The sequence below is a fragment of the Metopolophium dirhodum genome, chromosome 2 (assembly GCF_019925205.1).
Source record: "Metopolophium dirhodum isolate CAU chromosome 2, ASM1992520v1, whole genome shotgun sequence".
Classification (NCBI taxonomy): domain Eukaryota; kingdom Metazoa; phylum Arthropoda; class Insecta; order Hemiptera; family Aphididae; genus Metopolophium; species Metopolophium dirhodum.
In genome coordinates, this window is record NC_083561.1 from 36,368,638 (window position 1) to 36,391,104 (window position 22,467).

General features: G+C 28.9%; 1 protein-coding gene across 1 annotated transcript in view; it reads left to right on the forward strand.

Annotated features, from left to right (window-relative positions):
* The window catches only part of LOC132938918 (uncharacterized), a 36,303-nt gene extending 15,844 nt beyond the window's left edge, over positions 1-20,459 (forward strand). Inside the window, exons 2-15 of the mRNA XM_061005904.1 lie at positions 2,214-2,860; positions 2,953-3,334; positions 3,482-3,583; positions 3,662-3,799; positions 3,876-3,959; positions 4,030-4,186; positions 5,842-6,009; positions 12,177-12,765; positions 12,965-13,334; positions 13,795-13,896; positions 13,962-14,099; positions 19,007-19,090; positions 19,161-19,317; positions 20,106-20,459. Of these exons, the coding sequence (XP_060861887.1) occupies positions 2,264-2,860; positions 2,953-3,334; positions 3,482-3,583; positions 3,662-3,799; positions 3,876-3,959; positions 4,030-4,186; positions 5,842-6,009; positions 12,177-12,765; positions 12,965-13,334; positions 13,795-13,896; positions 13,962-14,099; positions 19,007-19,090; positions 19,161-19,317; positions 20,106-20,199 (3,162 nt within the window). The 5' untranslated portion in view covers positions 2,214-2,263 and the 3' untranslated portion in view covers positions 20,200-20,459. The remainder of the gene's footprint in view (positions 1-2,213; positions 2,861-2,952; positions 3,335-3,481; positions 3,584-3,661; positions 3,800-3,875; positions 3,960-4,029; positions 4,187-5,841; positions 6,010-12,176; positions 12,766-12,964; positions 13,335-13,794; positions 13,897-13,961; positions 14,100-19,006; positions 19,091-19,160; positions 19,318-20,105) is intronic.
* The last annotated feature ends 2,008 nt before the right edge of the window (positions 20,460-22,467 follow it).

Genomic DNA, 22,467 nt, shown 5'->3' on the forward strand with positions numbered 1-22,467 from the left:
AATGTTATACAGTTTTGGCACGCAAAATTATCGTCTTCTTCTTCATCACTATAATAGTCTACTGATGTAAAAATTAAATACTTACTTATAATTGAGTAACTGATGGTTTGAAGTTAAAAATTCTCAGAAAAATATTCTAGTAGTATAAAAGAGCATAAAATTAAAAATGTGTGTATTGTCATTCAAAATTATAAAAACAAAACCAATTTTAATATTGTTTTGAAAATTGAGTTAGTTATAATATAAGGTTCTGAGAATCTAATCGTAGAGATATTTGTATAGATTTAACAACGATGTGTGTTTTATTTCTGTGTACACGTTTTATAGAAGAAAAATGCTTCAATCTTCAACTTCTTGAGGGTGATTTCTGGTAGAAAATTGTATCTTGTAATTTGAATTTGAAAGGTCAAAAGTGAAAATTACCAGTACCTATTTTACCTACTTGTCAAAATTATCGGAAAACCCCAACTAAGGAATATCTCTCCAGTGTAGGTAATTGTACGAAATTAGCGTTTGCTGTTTAAGGAATCACAATGTATAGTTGACCCTAAAATTCTCTTAGAACACGATTATTATTATATTACATGTATTGTCTATATAGTTATTTGAATCATGTAATACAATAACAACATTAATTTTTACGTTCGACGTAGATAATAACGATGTTATAACATTTTTATTAAATCACAAACAATTTTTTTTACTTGTTAGATTTAAATAAGTACCTATTTAATAATAGTTTATTCCGTTAATTCATACATCAATCCAACGTGGTAACTTTCAGTAGGTATAAATATGTAACAGCATAATCTGATATGTAACTACAATTATTATTACGTGTTGATTAATTAATACATTACTACATTAACGCATATACATCATCAAATATATCAAATATAATTTTCTACTTTTTTATGTGCCTGTTACAAATGAGAGGATTTATATGGGTAACTCGTTTATAGTTAAATTCGATTTTGTACAGGTAGGTAGTGGAAATATATTTTATGCCTTCCTTCTGTACACCACACGGTTATATTATGCAAGAATGTTATAATAGGTACGTGACAAAACTAAATAAAAATACACACACACCATCACATATATTTTTTTTACTTTTATACTTATAATTGTTTAAAGAAACGTAAAACATGTAATTAAAATATACGCATACCATATTATTTTAAAAACTATAATAAACTAATAAATTCAAAACTCCACTCGAAATCTTAAGTTACAATACATATTATTATTGTATACGGCATGTCTCCGTGCTTCATAATAATATACCTAATCATTATGTTTACTTGCAAAATAAAGTTTAGACAATTGCATACTGTCATTATTATTATTATTATTATTATTATTATTATTATTTGTTCTGTTATTTTTTTCAATTGCATAATCGTTATTTTTGTTTAATTATTACTAGCTACGATATCTACTTCATTATAATTTTAAACAGTATTAGTATTGTGTAGTACCTGCTACCTCCTACCTTTTTATTAGATAATTAAATATATTATAAACCATTATTACCTATTGTTTGTTAATTGTGGCAACGGCTTTTACGTAATAGATTATTTTTAGAATTACGAGAATTCATAAAATCCTTGAACATTTTAGCTGATATTCACTTTTGTGATAAATACGTATTACGTTATTCGTCTAGCTTTTAATTAGAAATTCGGGCAGAATACAGACTCTTTGGTCCAATCTGAGTTAATAGTGGTGTATTCTTTCAAATTTTGAAACAACGATAAGTCAAAAAATTTCATAAACACGCCTAAGCGTTGTAGTTTGTTAGTGCTTTCAAATTTTAATTGCTCAAGCGATTAATATCATAAATATAAATTCCAAGTCACGATTTTATGCAATATTTTTGATAGTATAGAAATAATAACTGCTAGTGTTAAAAACTTCAGTTGAATCATCGTTATCATTCAAAACTTTAATCAATTGTATAAGTAACTATCAACAATAATTTCTATTTAAGTCCAACACAGAGTTGGACGTGCAGATCAAATTTTCAAGTCAAACAAATTAAAATAGTAATTTTTTATTCACTTGGAACTCTATGTGTTGAGTAATTTTGTTAATTTATTTATAGCACTCAAGACGTCTATTGCATAGTATATATTTTTTAAGATAATTTTTCTGTATGATGATTATATAAAATATTTTGTATAATACTATGATGTATTTTATTTTTTTAGGTATTAAATGATGTTTGTTCCGAAATGAGCTAAATTGAAACAAAACAATAATGAAGCTCACAAAAAAGTCCATAAACGACGATACCAACATGGCCGAAGAAGTGGACGCAGAGCACGAAAAATGGCAAAAACTGAATTTAGGCTCAAAAGTTAAATATATAATTAACAACATTACGGTGGAGCCGCTGCTCGCATTTTTCATCGTGTCAAGTGTGCTCGGCAACCTCACCACGCAAAACCTAAACTTACAGAAATCATGTAGGGTCAATTTAAACATGAGTGACGCCATTTGCACTGCGTTGGAACAACGGAATAAGACCAATTACACCATTGACCAGGAGGCAAGAGTCCAAGAGCTGGTCACCGACATGACAATGTGGCAGTCGGTTATACAGCACACCATACCGTGTATATTCGTGATTTTCGTCGGATCCTGGAGTGACAGGACCCGCAAGAGGAAACCGGTCCTGTTGTTGCCAATTTTTGGAGAGCTCGTGCGGGTCTTGGGCTTATTGGTTTGTGTGTTCTATTTTTACGAACTACCGATGGAAATCGCCGGTCTGGTCGAATCCGTGCCCGGGTCACTAACGGGTGGTTGGATGATCATGTTCATGGGTGTGTTCACGTACATTTCAGACGTAACCACGGTTGGTACACAGTTTTTGATATTTTTCAATACTCCTCTGGAATTTCGAACAAATAACTACCTACACGTATTATATTGAAATTATGGTTTCAGGTGAAAATGAGAACTCTTAGAATAGGTGTGCTGAACCTATCATTAACCATAGGGATATCTTTCGGTATAGCCTTGTCTGGTATTCTGTACCAAAAGCTCGGTTTTTATGGAATATATTCAATATGTTCCACTTTATACTTCATGGGTATACTTTATGGATTTTTTTGTCTTAAAGATATAAAAAATAACGACACACAGGCCATTTGTGAAGACCCTAAATTCGTTAAAAATCCGTCATTCTCAACAAATGTTAAGGAATTTTTTGATTTAATACACATAAAAAATGCGTTTAGAGTAACATTCAAAAGAGGTAATGATAACAGAAGGCTCAGGATTTTGATGATGATGATAGTTCTAATGATAATAATGGGTCCTATGACAGGTTAGTAAATTATTTGAAATTTATATATTTTACACTTCCACTATATCAGATATATTAAACATTTTATCACATCTAAAAATACTAAAACAATCACAATATGTGTTTAAAACAATCTAAAACTTATCATTTTTTAATCATACATTTTAGGTGAAATGTCAGTTATGTACCTGTCGACCAGGATTCGATTTAACTGGGACGAAGTCGATTACAGTATTTTTTCTACATTTACCATGGTCACTGGTTTTATTGGTATGTAACCAAATATTGTTAAAACCAAATTAAAAAAATTAATTTAATATAAAACACATTATACAACGTTTATTTTAGGAACATCAATTTCGTTATGGATTTTCAATCACAAGTTGAAAATGGATGACGCATTGATCGCTGCAATGGCATGTGTCAGTAAAGTCATTGGTAGTTTCGTTTTCGCGTTTGCACCCAATAAATACATATTTTATTTGGGTAAGTAAATAATTTATACTCGCAATAGCAGATTTTTAGAAATTATAATACACAATTAATAATTACATTTTTTCAGGCCCTGTTGTGGAAATTATTCATGGCGCTGGTTCCATTGCAACTAGATCTATATTTACTAAACTTGTCACTCCAGACGAACTTGGTAATTTTTAAACTGTTGCAACGATTGGAATATAATTTTACTTAATTATGATAAAAATGTAATTGTTTAGGTCAAGTAAGTGCTGTTGTAGGAGTTTTTGAGGCTTTTGTTCCAATGATATATGTACCGATGTACAGTGCATTTTATAAAGCAACAATGAAAACTTTCCCAGGAGCTTACTTCCTCCTCGGTGGTGGATTAACTATACCAGCAGTTTTTATATTTTTGTAAGTATTGAAGTCAACAGTTATAAAATGTACTATTATATTTTGTGATATTAAAGGAATCTATTGTGATGGGCAACGATACAATTTTGTGTATTGATATTGTTCCGATTTTCCGATATTGTATCGCGATATCACAAGTTGTACGATATCGTCATATCGATATCATATAGAAAATATCGAAAACACACGTTTTAAATTAATATTGTAGCCTACTTATCACTAATATTACTTTTAAAATATTATAATATATTAATATATAGGTAGTTAAATCCGGCATCTACAATGAAAATATATTCAAGGATGGTTCATAAACCATAACTAAAATAAATTACAGATAAAAAGTTATAATACATCAGAAAAAAATGTTTACGTCAAAAAGTTTGTGAGGGGGTTCAACCCCCAAAACTCCACTATCGAAGCTTAGTACTTATATAGATTTTGAGCCGAGCCATGAATGTGTTAATTTTAAACTATGTATGTGTGTTTATTCCTATCTGTCAGACCTTTTGAGGCAGTAAAAATGCTTTTCCACTATAACATATTTTCTGGTAGGAAAGCGAATCTTATAAAAGGAAAAAATGCTCAGTAGTTTTCAAAAAGGTAGGGAAAAACAAAAACAAATTAAGAAACAATGGGGATTTTTACTCAAAACAAGTATTTGTCAAAATCGATTTTGTTTTTTTTGTAGTAAACCAAAACCGAATATTCGTAGATATTTGACATTTTCATAAAATGTTTATATGACCATTTGCCATGCAATAAAAACTTTCAAAATATTTCGACAGTTTTTGAGCTATTTATTGCCATGAGAAAATGTCGGCACGATCAAGAAACTTGAAAATTTAATACAATGTTCTTCATAAGTTGTTGTAATAGCAGTTCAAAAATATTGAAAATAGGTACATGATAGGTGCAAATTTAACTTAAAAAATTTTGTCTAAATTTGTCAAAATCACGACAATTTGCAAATTATTTTGTAATTAAAAATTTATAAAATGTTCAATTTTTATAGCTATGGCTTGAAAATGTTTGCTTGTTAGTAATTAATATTGAAACCAACAAATCTAAAACATATATATGCCCAAGTTTTTCATAAATATTCAAGTTAAATTCCAAATTCGGACTAAATTGGATAGGTAGTTAAACAAAGTGTAATGAATTTATTTTTTTTGTTGTAAAATAAAAATATTATTTGTGGGTATATGAAACTTATAAAGTATATTATTATATTTTACACACACAATGACATTTTCAAATGCAATATTTTTGGCAAAAGTTAATTTAAACTACTGTATTGTTAATATCGTAATAAATAAACAACTTTAATAGCTTCTATATCATACCTATACCTACTTAGTAATATAGGCTGATAGACCGTCTTTGCTCAGAATCTTTTTCGTGTGCAATGATTTATCATTGAATTCAACTTTAACCCATCTATTACAGTAACCCTCTCGACACCTACTGTACAGCATTTTTTTTATAAACTTATTTTTTATAAATTTAGAACTGACAAATTATAGTTGAAAATAATGACAAATAGGTACCCACGTATTTTCAAATCTTACTATTGAGTTATGTCATATCAAATTACAAATTATAGATAAATACTAAATAACTTATTAACTAATAACTAATAATTATCTTTATTTCAGGTGGATGCATAAAGGAAATAAAGAACGAGAAGCACGTGAAATAGAAAATAATAAATCTGAAATAGTACAGAAAAATTCTGAATTAACGAATGATACAATCAAAATTCCTAAATTATACGAAACGTCAGAAAAAAATAATTATGAAAACTCAGGATATAAATCCGACTAATGTGCAAACAATCAATCATGCAATATTTCCAATATTTAAATATTTGTAATTAGAATTTATTATTTTATTAAACTAAGACCTAAATAAATGTGTGTATATATATTTTTCTTTTTAATTAATTTTACGACTGTTATATTATTTTTCATCTAATCTTAAGTTTTAATTGTTAATTAATTACAATTATTCATTGATAAGTGTTTAATATAATAATTGTTGAACTGTTAATTTATATAATTTTTGTGGAGAGACAAGATAAAAATATTTTTTTATAATATATTGTGATAGTAAAATGTATAATCTAATCCTTATTATATATCCATAAAAACGTCTATAAAATAATTATTTCAATAATTTTTATATCTAAAAATATTTATTAAGCCACAAAATATAAATAAATAATATATATTTTTGTATTTATTGACAATTTTTTCATACCATATATTATTATCATCTAAGAATATTATTTTAATTTTATAATATAATATTTTTCACATTAACTTAAGGACATTTTACCTGATCTATATCCTATAACCTATATTATTGAAGAGTATATTAGCCTGAGACTAACCTAACCTTACCTAACCTGTGACATTGAAATTTGTAAAAATTAAACAAAATTACATATTCATAGTTTTATTGAAGTAATTTGATTTGTATCTAATTATCTATGTTAACTTGGTTAGGCTTATAAATGTTTGTATCACGATTCTTTCCGGCACGAAACCGTTTTTCTATAGAACTTTATAATTACAATAGCCAACATTAAGAGCATTATTGTTGGACCATTTGTGAGCTACTTTTAATATTAGTGTTTGAATGTATTTTTTAACTTAACTTTTTTCATCATAAGGTGCATTAAAATTGCCTATACCAAACCCCTTGAAAAGCCAATGTCTAAACCAAACCATACTTCAGTCCTTTTAATAATCGAGCTCATCCGTACTAGATCGTTTTCCAAATTCAATGATTAAATATAATTTATTTAAAAGTTAAAACACTACAACCCTGCAAAGATGTGTTATCCCTACTATCGAATATTCGAGTATCTAGGTGACTAGGACTTAGGTATGTATTTTGTCTAACTTTTTAGTAATGAAATATGACTATAAATAACTCTCTATTGACTATTGATTTACCTAGTTTCACATTCTTTAATTTATTATTTGATGATTATTATCATTACTAACAACCAAACTGAAGGGATCATTTTTTCGCATCTTGTTTTATGAAATTAATACTAAAACAATAAAAAGGTAGTCAATTGGGTCACTGTAATGGAAATATCATTGTATACGAACAACGATTCTGAGCGAAGACGGTCAGCTAGCCTATGATATATTACTAATTATATTAATTGATGATATTATTGTGATCAAAGTAATTTATTTACTTAAGCTGGGTGTTATCAATGGATAACTTCCCAATCCTATTATTCGCCGTTAATTTTTTATTCTTTCCTTTATCAAATCTAATTATTGTACAAATAACTGTATAGCTTGTAGATGTATTTTAAATAATAATAAAAAAAAAAAAAAGTAATTTATTTACTTATTTACGCGGAACCTTGTTTTAAATGATCAATCCTTAGCTATAAAAGTTGAACATTTTATAGATTTTTAGCTATAAAATCATTTTTAAATTTTAAATTTGATAAATTTTGTCAACATTTGAACTGTATATGATTATAATAAAAATATGTGCCTATGAATTTTTAATATTTTTCCACTGCTATTTTAACAATATATCAAGAACCTTGTATTACATTTTCACGTTGTTTTTTGATACAGCAAATAAAATTATACTGACATTTATAGAAAAAAATAAACTAAAAAGATTAAAAGTTGAAAATTTTTGTAAACAGCTCAAAATGAGTCAAAAAAATTTGAAAATTTTATCAAGTGTAGGAATTTATAAAATAAACATATGGTGTAAATTTCAAGTATCTATAGTTATTCGTTTTTTGAATTACAGAAGAATAAGAAATTCCCCGAATTTGTAAGTCACCCTATAACTTAGATATCAAAAAACAAAATGAGGGGACCAAGTTCACGTAGCCCCCCCCCCCCACACTTTGGCTTATCGACTCTGGACAAATTGTATACAATTGTAAATCCATTTTAAATAATTGTTAATTCATTCCTCAATAAACCATAAGCCGCTCAAAACAAGTAAAAATATTTTGAAAATTTTTTCCGTCTATAGAAAATGATAATATAAACATTCAGTCAACATTTCACTGTCATAAAAGTTGATCACAGACACAAAAAAATAAAATAAAAAACACTCATCATTGTAAAATCAATACATTCATTGCTCCGCTCAGAATCTAAAATTATTACCTTGCAAGCTAGTAAAATAATCATGTTTATTATCAATGATATAATGTTCGCAAATCGTATGCACCTTAACAGTGCATAGTACTGCATGCCTACCATTGTAGTATTATATTTGCGAGTTACCATAGTATATTAGGCAAGAAACTAAGATTAGCATATAGTTTTTATGATGTTAAATTGGGTAAATGGTAAAAGCATAAAATATTGTATGTGTAAGTAGGTACAATAAGTCTATACTATACAGATATAAAACATTAATGATAATGTAATATAATATTTTAATTACTGTTTTTACTAGTTGTCCAATTATATTTAAATAAAATATCAATACAAGGCTATTTTATTATTTGGTTAAAATTATTGCTAATTATCGTTGGAGATGATAACAATAGTATTCGACATTGATTGCATACGACTTGTGTTGTGTAAAACAAAATGTTTTTTGACATATCATATTAAAACGGTTTTATCTGTTCGAAATTTAATTCAGTAAGTGTGGTGGGAAAACAATTACTTGTCAAAGTAATCTAGATTAATATAAAATATAATTTAATTCGATCGTGCAATGCAGTACGTTAAAGTAGTTGCAGTAGTGAGTAGGTACCTGCTGCGTTACACGTCTACATGTTCCGTAATTGGAAAAATACTTCGATGACTGAATATCTCAATCGGGATATATCACAGGTAATAAGTTACAATTTATATACTCAAGTTCACAATCACTAGTAGTCGTTCATCAATATTTGTTTTATGAATTTACATAATAAATTGAAATTAAAATTGAATAAATTATTTTTGTTTGAAACGTATTCTACGAGTAATTTTGAAGTAGGTATACATAGGTATAGTTCAGTTCTCAAAAATCCAAAATTTCGGTTCCGGTTAATACCAGTATTAATCCATCATATTTGACTTTTGCTTTTTATGTTATTTTTATCAATTAAGTCCTGTATAACAAAAATTAACATATTAAGAACCTATATTTATTGGCAGGTATTAATATTGTTATTAAGTGTACCTATTTCAGAGTTTATGTAATATAATATCATTAACACTAAAACTATAAAAGATATACAATTATATTAAAAAATGTACTGACTGTTTATGGAAGTTTCACTATACCATTGAATTCTAAGCTTTGTAAGATAACGAATGATTATGATAACTATTACTGCAGTGTATTGTATACAATTATGTAATGCCTAATAATTTGGATCATGTGCTCTAATAACATTTCTATGTGAGATAAACTAATCTGAGTGTTTAAGTCTTGTCCATTGATCGATCCTCAAATGAATCTAGATAGGTAAAAAATAATCGCAAAAATTAACTTGATATATTTCAAACTAATACAATTTGATTAAAATAGTTTTTAATACGATTCTTGGATCTGTAAACCTGTTAAATTAACATAAAAAATACTTAGGTACTAAAAAAGTGAACTGTCTTATAATAATAAAATTATTCGATACACACTAATTTGGAAAATTAAAAAAAAAACAGAGATAGATTTATGAATGTGCAAATACGTTTGCTACAACAGCTGTATTTTTCATAAGAATAGAAAATATTATTGGGAAATAATACCTCTTAAAATGAATCTCAGAAAAATATTGTAATGATTAAACATTTTCCATTGGTTACAAATTATATGTATACTAAAAAAAAAACGATTATCCATCATTATAATATACGTTTTGCATATTGTGAACAAATTATCAGTAACTGCGTTATAACCTATTATAGATAAAACATGCAATCGTATAACATGTTTACTTCTCGTTAAATTGTGAATGCTCATACTTGTATGTAATATATTTAATATTATATCAATAATCACACATCGACCAAGTGTGTAATTTTTAATAAGTCAGGAATGAGTACGATGCTAAAATCAAAACAATAACCAACCGACAATTATAAATTCGATAATTGTACATTTGAACCTAATATATATGTAGATACCTACATAAAAGTATGCGAAACTTACTGTGTTGCATACAATTTGATCAAACCTAATGATTCGGTTATTGGTCGAAATATCTTCGGAAAAAATATCTATAGAATTAATAGTACCTCCAGTCAATTATAGCTGCTGAAAAAAAAACTCTAAAACAAAATATCATCGGCTTTGTAGCAAGACCGTGTAAATAATTTTTATCAAATTATCAGGAAAAACCGTGATAGGCTAAAATATGTTTACGTTTGTTGACTGAAATACGAGGTTTTATCCTTTGTATTTTATCATATAGAATAACTATCTAAATATTATTATCTAAATATACTATAACGATATCAAAATGTGTAAAAAAAAATGTATCCATGAATAAAATGCATTTGGAAAAAAAATGTAAATTTTATGACTTACGAGGTCTTGCCACGAAGCCGAAGATATCTAACTGACAAAAGAAACCACAGTTTTCTATACTACACTAGATAAGAAATTCCTATATAATTTACATTATTATCAAGCGAAGCTTGGCTGTGGACGTCCGCCATTTTAGTTAGCAAAACTAGAAATTTAATTAGGAATAACATCGTTTTTAATGGTAAAATAAAATAGTAAATGTCAAATAATTTATATAAAATATTATTTTTTATTTTAATAACAGATTTAGAAATAATAAAATACAATACTAGATAAATCATAATTAAACTTATTTACCATATAAAATACCATATAATTGCCAACCGACCTTGATGCTTCAATTCATGGTGGGAGTTCGCTATCTAGTACTATATATAAACCTGTGAAAGAAACGTCAAGAAACAGCTGTTACGGCCACGTGGCATTTTATAATGGCCATAAAAATAATAAAGTCGTATGATATTAGATAAGTACTAAACTATACTATAATCGATGAGAATATACCAATTACTAACTAAAAAAATGTATTTCATTGATTATTGGTCGGAAGAACTATCGTTATCCAAGTATCCAACTAAGTTTAAATTCCTGTTTAATTTAAGGTTATGCATGTAAAATTCAGTACACGACAATAAATTGCATAATTTTTCCTACAAGTATTTTTGACAGGAAATAGGTATTTTTTTGAGATAACTTTGCAGGAGTTTTGATTAGTCACCACAAGGATTCAAGTCAAAATATTTTGATTGGTAAAAAAATACTCTATTACGAATGAATTGTAATATTTTACCCATAAACATTAAAATATTAATGTTTTTTATATACTTCTAATTATTACTAAACACTTGCACAAAATTGAAAAATATAAAATATCAGACATTTATTATATATTATTACTTTCTAGGAATATTAAACCGTTAGTAAGTAATTTTTTTCTATTCTGACAATTATTCATTAAAATATAATATTTTATTGAACATTTATATTATTCTCAGAGTATAATAATATATTATATACATATAATAAATTATATTGTGGTTTAGTTCGGTGAAGTGGCTAAAATCAATCACACAACGTGTTTGAGAGTAAGCAACGGCCGCTGCTACTAATTCCCGGATGGATGACCACCCGGGTCCATAGTGGCAAAAACCTTGACACACATACCTACACGTTCCTTTAGACCTTTTAGAAAAAATAAATAATAAATGCTATTTTTCCACTATATTATTTTGTAGTATAAAAATTGTGTTTATAAATTGATTGTTTGTGCAAGATAAATAAAAATGTTATGAATCGATATGAATGTTAATATTATAATTGATTGGTTGGTTTAGTAAGCAAAATACGTACCTATTAATGTTCCAATTTCCGATGTTTGTAATTCGTATACGTAGCAAATTACAATGTGCAGAATATAATTTGAAGTACCTTTTTCTAGAGTTTCTAAAACTGTGGTATAATATTACGGTACAATGGAAAGGAACGAACGAGTAAAAAGTTTCACTCCGGAAGACGAAGACGATCACAGTTGGCGAGGAATGGGGTTCGGTTCCAGAGTGAAATATGTCTTCCGAAACATCACCGTGGAACCGCTGTTGGCGTTCTTTCAGGTGTCGTCCGTCTTATCGAGTCTGACCACACAGAATCTCAACCTGCAAAAGGCATGCAGGGTCAATCTAAAGATGGACAACGACGTCTGTCACGGATTAGAAAACAAGAACATGTCGTTCTACGCTGATCAAGAAGTCCAAGTGCAGCAGCTGGTCGCGGACATGCTCATTTGGCAAACGATGATTCAGAGCAGCATACCATGTATACTGGTCATATTCATTGGGTCGTGGAGTGATCGAAACAGAAAACGCAAACCGTGTATGCTCGTCCCAGTTATCGGCGAAATCGTCAGAAACATCGGCTTGTTACTTTGCGTGTTCTATTTCGACGAGCTGAGGATGGAGGTGGCCGGTCTAGTGGAATCGATACCAACGTCCATGGCCGGTGGACTTACCGTTCTGTACCTGGCCGCTTTTTCTTATATGGGGGACATAAGCTCCGTGAGTAAAAAGCCCTCTTGTATTTTTAATCAAATCAATATTAACTGTACTTTTCACTAATACAAATCATTAACCTGCACAGCGTACAAGGGACCTATTCCTTGGTATTTACGATAAACGATTGTATATTTGAAAATAAATAAATAATATCCCGGTGCTAATAATAAGTGTACATAATACAGATTATTTTTATTTTCAGCTGAAAAACCGAACTCTCAGGGTAGGTTTAATGAACTTATTCTTTGGTGTGGCTTGGCCAGTCGGTGCTGCACTTTCCGGTGTTTTGTATCAAAAACTAGGATTCTTTGGAGTGTACTATATCTCTACAGCATTGTACATGATAGCTTTTATCTACGGCTCAGTCAACATCAAAGAAAATCCAGGGATGTTAGAACTGAAAGAGCCTACACAGACGTCTAAATCTTGCATGTATCTCGTGGTCGATTTTTTCAGTCTAAGACACATCAAAGAAGCATTTCAAACAACGTTCAAAAAACGACCGCGAAGAAGATGGACGAAAATTCTTATGCTGATGTTTACAATAGTTGTCATCCAAGGGCCTTCACATGGTGTGTATTAAAAATACTATCTATTATATTATAGTTTTAGCTGCTCAGAGTTCCGATGTCCGACTGTTAAGCGTTAATGTTATGTTTTAAGCAAGCAACAAATTTTCTTAAGAACATTTTTGTATAAAATATATAAAATTTGGGCACATAACCTTAGGCACAATATGTACATGATAACAGGGTAATAAAAACATGGTGAGTTTTGGAAAATTGTATTAGTTAATGCTTTAATAAGTTTCAAGCATTTAAATTTTTTATTTTTGTTGGATGAGTTAGGTAGTTCAATAGATTACTATACCAATTTCGCCTAAGTCACCTTGGAGGGTTTCCGAAAGTTGTTAGTGGAGAGGGACTTTTGATAAGTACGATAAGGGGTTTTGAGTGAGAGACTAATTTGTAGCAAAATAGTTTTGTTTCACCGTACGCTAACGTCAAACAACTCATAACACAATTATTTCAGGAGAATCTGGAATTGCCTACTTTTACACGAGAGTTCGTTTCAATTGGAATGAATTGGACTACAGTTTATTCTCGACATTTTTATTTATGACAAATATTGTAGGTAAGGACAGTTATTTGTATTTAAAGGAACTAATACATTTATAGTGTGTATCGATTTTATTTTAGGTGTTGGATTCTCGATCGGAGTTTTAAGCCACTTATTGAAACTAGACGACGCACTCATTGGAGTGATCGCTTGCCTCAGTAAAGTATTCGCTGGATTCGTATTTGCATTTGCACCATCAGAATTCTATTTTTACATTGGTAAGCATGAATTATATTTTTAAAATAATACATATATTAATATTATTGATGTACAACATTTTTTTAAGAAGAATATAAAAATAAAAATAAAATAATAATATGTAATAATAATAATAATAATAATAATGATAATAATAATAATAATAATAATAATAATAATAATAATAATAATATGTAATAATAATAATAATAATATGTACAACAACTACAACCTGTATAAACACAATTACAATAAGCGTATGGTTAGGTTAAAATAGGATGGATTCATTGGAGGGTTTATATTGACACTACTTTGTATTTTTTAGGATTTATTTTTTTTTGTCAGGGGAAGATGGGTTTAATACTTTTAATCATTCAGAAAGTCTTTCGGCCATTTGCGCTGAAGCTGACTACGAGTTGGATTGTTAGGGAATGGTATGGAAGAAAGGTTAGATATAACATATAACTATAATATAAGTGGATTAGAATTTTTATAATAGTACTTTTATAAAATTGTTTGTAATAGAATACGTCTAACATAGGGGTTTTTATTATTTTATGGTTTGTATGAAGAGAGATAGATAATAGGACATAATCATACGAAGGCATATTGATTGGAAATATTGAATTGTCTGCGTCCTTTGGAGAAGAGTTGGTTCGACAACCCTCTGCTACTAGGCCGTGTATCTCTGTGATTTAGTGCGTATTTATGTAATATGATACGAGGAACTATGGGTGTGCACATCTGTTTACGCATTTTGGTGTCATTTAAGGTTGATTAGTGATTTTACTTTACTAGACTAAAGGGTGTATGTAAGAGATTATTCTACTACTTTATTATATTTTGTATCTAATGAGTAATGTCTGTGTGAAAATGTTATACGATATATTTTAATTCACTCACCTGAGTTGTATTCGTGGATATGGGATTGAGTTTGATGTTCGAAGTCACTGCGTTTTATATACGTATATATTACGTCCGCCAAATTGGTATATTTTTTGTTTTAAACTGTTAAAAACTATGTTTTACACAAAACATATATGCACATTTATTTTTTTATTGATCTTAAGCCCGGCAACTGAGGCCATTATACCTGTAGAATTCTCGGAACGGTAAGGAACGGTCGGAGGAACACGTTTTTGTGTTTGGCAGAATTTTCAAGTGGGCACCTGTAGGTGTCTGCCATGCCCGGATGGGGGATGGCGGCATCTCTCTCCAGCACCGTGACTGCCCAAAGAGAAGTGCCCCCCCCCCCCCCGATTAATTATTTTAAATCTCCAAAGTACTTTTGTCACACCTGCACCGAAAGTTTTGTTTTCAATAGCAGTTGAAGCATTGGAAAGCGTCATTTTTCGTCCAGCTGGTGGTAAAGTGGAAATCCCGAACAGTGCTGGGTGGTAAAATGGAAATCCTCAAAAGTGCTGGACGCACATATCACGCACGTATCCCCTGCACAACCAGACACTGAAATTTAAACCACAGTCCTTACAAACATACACTTTTGGTTGCATGCATCTTATATATTCATATTATAACCTCCATGCGTGACACTTAAAATAAATAAAACCAAATCGTTTCTTTCATGAATTATTGTTGACTGTTGCCGTGATCGATAAATGTAGAGGCGTGACAAAAAATTGTATGTGTGGCTCGTGCGGGAAGGCAATTTCATTCTTGGGCGAAATGCGGCCCTCACCTACGGCTCCCGTGACTGAAATAGCTCATTTCCCGCCCTTACCACAAAATATACAATTGAAATGTGTTTTAAATATTTTCTGTATGGATGTTTTATGTGGACATTATATTATGATTATATTAACTATAATTAAGTAAAAAAATTTTAATGAAGCATGGTAAATAGATGATTATTTAGGTAATACTTTAACTTTTTTCTGAAGGATATCTATTATTATTTATTATTGATAATAAACAAAAAAACACAATATTCACTTGAATTTTACACTGTTTTATTCATTTTAAACATGTTTAAAATATTTTATTTCAAACATAACAACCCTGATTACGTGTTTTGATTTATATATGATACTTAGTATATTAAATGATGCTTTTTCTCCTGAATTGTATGTGTGATATTGATGTGATTTGGGACTTGACTATTATCATAATCTCTTAAAAATCCCTACATCCGTTGCAATCGTACATAGTCAATTGGCCAACCGAATATAGTTTAAGTTGATGAGCACTTATGATTATACTTATATTCTAATTATTTCTAAATAAATAATTATGATTCTGATCTATTGATAATTATATAATAATACTATAACTACGCTATTTTATGATAATAGTCAATACACTTTATTTTCAATGGTTAGGTAAACAAGGAGTGAAGTGTATAATATTAAATTCGGTGAAGATAAAAACTAATGCATTAATTTAGTTAATAAAACAATACATTTCACTCACAGTGATCAGGTAATAAAAATAGAAGGTATGTTCTATGTATCGTAAATTGCACCAGGAATTTTTGATTTCTAAAATGGCATCAGTAAATTTCACTCAGCATTTATCGATGTCTAAAACGCGTATAGCAAATTGCACCCATAGTGTATCTAAGTTAGGTATCTCGAATACATCTATATCCATTATAAATACCATACCGCATTATTATGGTGATATAAGAATACAACATATTATTATAATATTATTTACTATATATTAAATAATTTACTTATTAAAAAAAAAAAACTATATAACTTCATAAATCCTCCACCTGTATTATTAAAATTGGAAAAAGGTTTATATTTTTTATTTTAACCAAACCAAAAAACCTATTTTTAGAGAACAGCAAGTCTTTCTCGTGAGTCGTGGTATCCTCTGGGTTAGTCTAAATAATGCAGTTTGCGCATCAATTTTGTTGAATTCAACCATTTTTGTAAGACAGTTGCGCATCATTCCATTTTTAGGTTATCCATCGTTTGCGCATCGTCACTAAATTATTGTAAATAATTTTGGCATCAACATGTGTTTATCATCATAACTGGATGTGATTAAAAGTATCCAAAATCACAAACTGTTTGTTAACATTCAGCTTAAAACTTTCAATTTTCAAACATCAAGCCGTATTTCTGTTGAAAAATTTATACCTACGTATATTGCAATAAGTAAAATGTTATAATTTATAACGGATTTACCTATCACGTCGTTCAAGAACTGAAGTGGAAGGGTGACTCGTAACCACAGCCAACCCATAGATTTTTATTGAAAAATGTAGGTAATAGGTATATTGTATAATATATTTTATTATAATACTAAGCGTAATCGTGTTCCCAAAAAGGTACACTGTATGCAATCCAAATTTAGATACCTAACGAATACTTTTGTGCTTAGGTAACTATTGTATCATTTTAGTTATACACTTATATAACTATTAGGGTATTACAGCTCAGAAGTTTTCAAATCGACGATATTGAATTGAGCCCATGCTACTTGTATGTGTCTGAATTGGGTCCAGGGTATTATCTTAATATCTTTGAATTGAGTTCGTATATATTTATATGTTCCTCTTGTGTTTTTGTTGTTGCCCACGAAAGAGTCGAATATTTTTGTAAAAGCATTTCAACATATTATTAACTATTGTACATCGCAAAGTTTAGCATTTAGCCCTTCAGAAATGTATGTAGATTTTGAAAATGGAATCCACAATGCAATTAAACAAGTCTGGACCGATGTTAGAATTAAAAGGCGTCGATTCCATTTGGGTCAAAGTTGGTGGCGTACAATTCATTCAGAAGTTAGGTTTGTCTAAAGAATACAAGTCTGATTCTGAGAAAATTAGATATCTCAAGTATTTTTTTGGATTGCCATTTTTAAACGAAAATGACGTAGTCCAATGTTTCACTGAAGATTTGATGGCAATAAAACCATGTGATGACGAAAAAACTGATGGGTTTTCAGATTACATTTTAAATAATTGCGTTGGCAATGATGTTGCACAGTTTCCCACCAAATTTTGGAGTGATTTTTCAGCAACCACTAATCGGACCACTAAAACAGTTGTGAAAGTTTACATGCAAAATTAAATGCCTTTTTCATTCGGGACATCCAAATATTTTTATTCTTGTGGACACTCTTCGGGGAATACAGTCCGACACAAATGTAAAACTAAGAAGCAAAGCAAAGAGACCATGTAAAAAAACATTAGAAAAAGAAAATTTTTTACAGGAGCAGACAAATAAATACATAAATAAGCAAATTGGCAGATTTGACTTTTTAGAATCTGTATCATTTAAATTTTTACCAGCAACTATTTAATTATTAACATTATTATATTACACACAATCGTACATAATAATAATTATTTAAAATTTTTTTTTAATTAGTTGAGTCTTTGTACGTAGGTATTATTAAAAAAATACAATCACACACATTTTTTTTCACTACTCAGCCAACCTCCACGTGGTGTCTTCTGGGTAACGCTAATAGGCTGAAGGGACTCAACTCGAACAACCTAAAAATATTGGTCGGACTCAACTCCGATAACCCAAAAGTATTTGTGTGATTCAATTCAATGATATCCTTTCAAATTGTATGCACTGGTAGACGGTGGTACGCGGAAAATTAATAAATACATGTTTTTTTACTAATGTTTGTAACGGATCTAATATTTTTTTATTGTTTGTGTAAATGGATACCAAATACTGTTAAATGTGCCTAAATTATTATTTTTATACATTATATTGTTTTAAATGTATTTAAATTTTGAATAATTCGGCTTTTATTACATAATAGGTGGTAACCTAAAGTGGATATGTAATCCATAATATGAGGAATACGCAAAAAAACATGTTTGAGAACTTTTATGATATAGTTAATAGTTGTTGCCTATTACATATTTTGTACGATATCAAATACCTATTTTATTTTGGTTTTTTTTTCAAACTATGTTATATTATTTTGTTAACAGGTGCTGTGGTTGATGTAATGAGTGGTACTACATATATAGTAATGAGATCGATTCTCTCAAAGATCGTACCTCATGCTGAACTTGGTACATAAATAATTTTCATTTTTTATTTACATTATATTGAAAGCTATCTCAGTAACTCACTAATTTCCAGGTCAAGTATCAGCAATAATGGCAGTCATTGAAACAATAGTGCCTGTTGTGTACAAACCTTTGTACAGTGCAATATACAGAGCGACTCTGACCACGTTTCCGGGAACATTTTACGTGATTAGTTCAATAATGCTCACACCAGCCATATTTGTGTATTGGTAAATAAAAATCATCAACAATTATCTATTAATTTATTACATAGGTACAGGATAATTCTACGGCAAATTACATAAATAGGATGATAATTATTATTAAACATTTTTTTAATATGATGTTCCATTCAATAATTATGATTATAAATCTTAATATGGGGCTCGGGTGCTTGGCGTGGTGCAGTGGCTGAAATCAATCACGTAACGTGATTGAGAGTAAGCAACTATCGCTGCCACTAGTTCTCGGATGGGTGACCACCCGGTTTCGTAGTGTGAAAAAACCTTGCCACAAATACACGTGTTCCTAACCGACCGTACCAACCATCCCAACCCAACTGTGCCAACACTACCGACCTTACAGGCTAATAACCTCGGTCATCAGTCTCAAAACCTAAAAAAAAAAATCTAAATAATTAAGTCATATCATAAAATATGTATTTGAGATTTGAATGGCTACAACTTTATTTTTCCGACTGATTTTCGCGTGGCCAGTTTTCGTACCGGCTGTAACATTTATTGTTGTTACCATGGTAACTCTCCTCCCAAAAAAACATGTTTATGATTCATAGATGTTCCTTGCAGAGAAAAAATATCAAGTAGCGTGCTTCGTTTTAAGATTTATGTACCTGTAATATTTATGAAAACATGTAAAGGGTGGTGTGGCAAACTTAATATAGTCAAATACAGCAACCACTCACATGTAACCTAACATTTCCATCTTTGTCAACATGAAAAACAAAATAAAATATTATACTTTGTATAATTGTATAACAATATCAAATTGACATTTACAGGTGGATGTATTATATAAATAACCAGGAAGATAAGAAAACAGGTACTGTTGAAGAAATCAAATCAAATGATAATCTTGCTTTCGAAAATAACTGAAGACTATTTATAATATTCTAAAATTTGAATAGATTTATTTTATTTTTGAGTATCTATAGTAAAACGATATATTGTTTATATGATAATTTGTTTTAATTAAAATGTGTATCAAACTTCATGTTTTCTGATGTATATCACATCCACATTAGTTTGTGTTGTTTGCACTAATTATCTATAATACATTTTATTAATATTTGGGACAAGAAAATATTTGTTATTTGTTATGTAATGAAAATAAATAATATTTTAAAATATCCTTATTCATTTATGCTATTTTATAATTGTAGGTACTGTACTCTGATTATTATTAACGTAATTATTTATATTAAAAAAATATTTATAAATTTTTTATAAGTTAACTAATGTTCATTATATTAACTAACTTAGTTACTTTTATTTATTTTAACCGTTATATGTTTTTTTTTTAAATATTATGTATTATATTGTTTTAATTTAAAGATAAGATTATATTACTTTACTGTACTTGAGCCCTTACAAACATAAAAAGAAAATTTATTTTCAAAAGTTTTAGTTGACTCGTTAAAAATTAAAATTTTTTTTTTATTCCGTATGTTTTCATGCTGAATTTGATGCAACAATCAGATTTTGACCATCATTTTAAATTATCCTTACATATAGTATTATTTTGTATGTTAAAAATTTCATTCAACTCATAAATAGGAGTAGGTACCTACATTTATACTCGCCCCACATAAGGGCCTTTTAAAAAAAGAAATTTTACTTATACCTATAACACGGTAAAAACTTATAAAATACATACAAGAAACGACAGATAACTATGATAAACGAAAAAAAAATCAGTGGTATTCTAGGTTTTATTTATTTTTTTTTTGTATAATTCAAAAAGTAAATACGACGGTCAAAAATCAAAATAATATTGTTCTATCAGATCAGCGTAAAAATAAACTATTTGAATAAATTGTTTTCTTGTCTATTAAAAAGTTTATATAATTTTTGGTTATAGTATGAGCTACTTCTAAAAAAGCTTAAACTCAATTTTCAATCCTTCCCTATAAAAATTGAACATTTTATAAATGTTTACATAATTATTTTCAAATTTTTGTTATTTTGACGAATAATTTGAATTATAGAGAGGTAGAAAATTGTATTTAATGCATACACATTTTTTTAGCTTACATAGCGTACATAGCTTATTAAGAAATTTGAGTTATAAAGGTTCTGGCAAAAAGTATCGAATTGTAGAGTGTCACCCACCGATAGATATTTCGAATAATCGTGAAGACATGACGTATTTTCTTCTAATTCATGAGCCCCCACATGGACCTGTTCAGTGGGATTCATTATCTTTTTGAAAGAATAAATAAAAATAAATAAATAAATAAAGGTGGCTAAGCGGTAGTCACTCTACTGTAAAGTAGGTTACAAATGGGTCACTGTATAATGGATGGTATTAAATTTGAGCGGTGACGGTCAGTCAGCCTATGATATATTACTATATGTATATTTGATGATATTATTGTAAGGGAATTAATTATTTTACCTATTTACGTGGAACCTTGTTTTAAATGTTCAATCCTTAGCTATAAAAGTTGAACATTTTATAGATTTTTAACGATAAAATCATTTTTAAATTTTAAATTTGATCAATTTTGTCAAAATTTGAACTTTAAATGATTATAATAAAAATATGTGCGTATGAAATTTTAATATTTTTCAACTGCTATTTTTACAATATATCAGGAACTTTGTGTTAAATTTTCATTTTCACGTTGTTTTTTGACACAACGAATAAAATTATATTGGTATTTATAGAAAAAAAAACTAAAAAAATGAAAGTTGAAAATTTCCGTAAACAGCTCAAAATGAGTCTAAATAATTTGAAAATTTGATCAAGTATAGGAATTTATAAATAAAATAAACATACGGTGTAAATTTCAAGTATCTATAGTTATTCGTTTTTGAATTACAGAAGAATAAGAAATTCTCCGAATTTGTAAATCACCTCATAACTTAGATATCAAAAAACAAAATGAGGGGTTCAAGTCCACGTAGCTCCCCACTTTGACTTATCGACACCGGACGAATTGTAAACAATTGTAAATCCATTGTAAACAATTGTAAATCCATTTTAAATAATTATTATTTCATTCCTCAAATTTGTAAATCACCTGAAAACTTAGAAATCAAAAAACAAAATGAGAAGCCAAGTTAACCACTCCCACAGATAAAATAGATAAAATTAAATAAAATGAATAAAAACTTAGGCAATCGCAAAAAAATTAAATT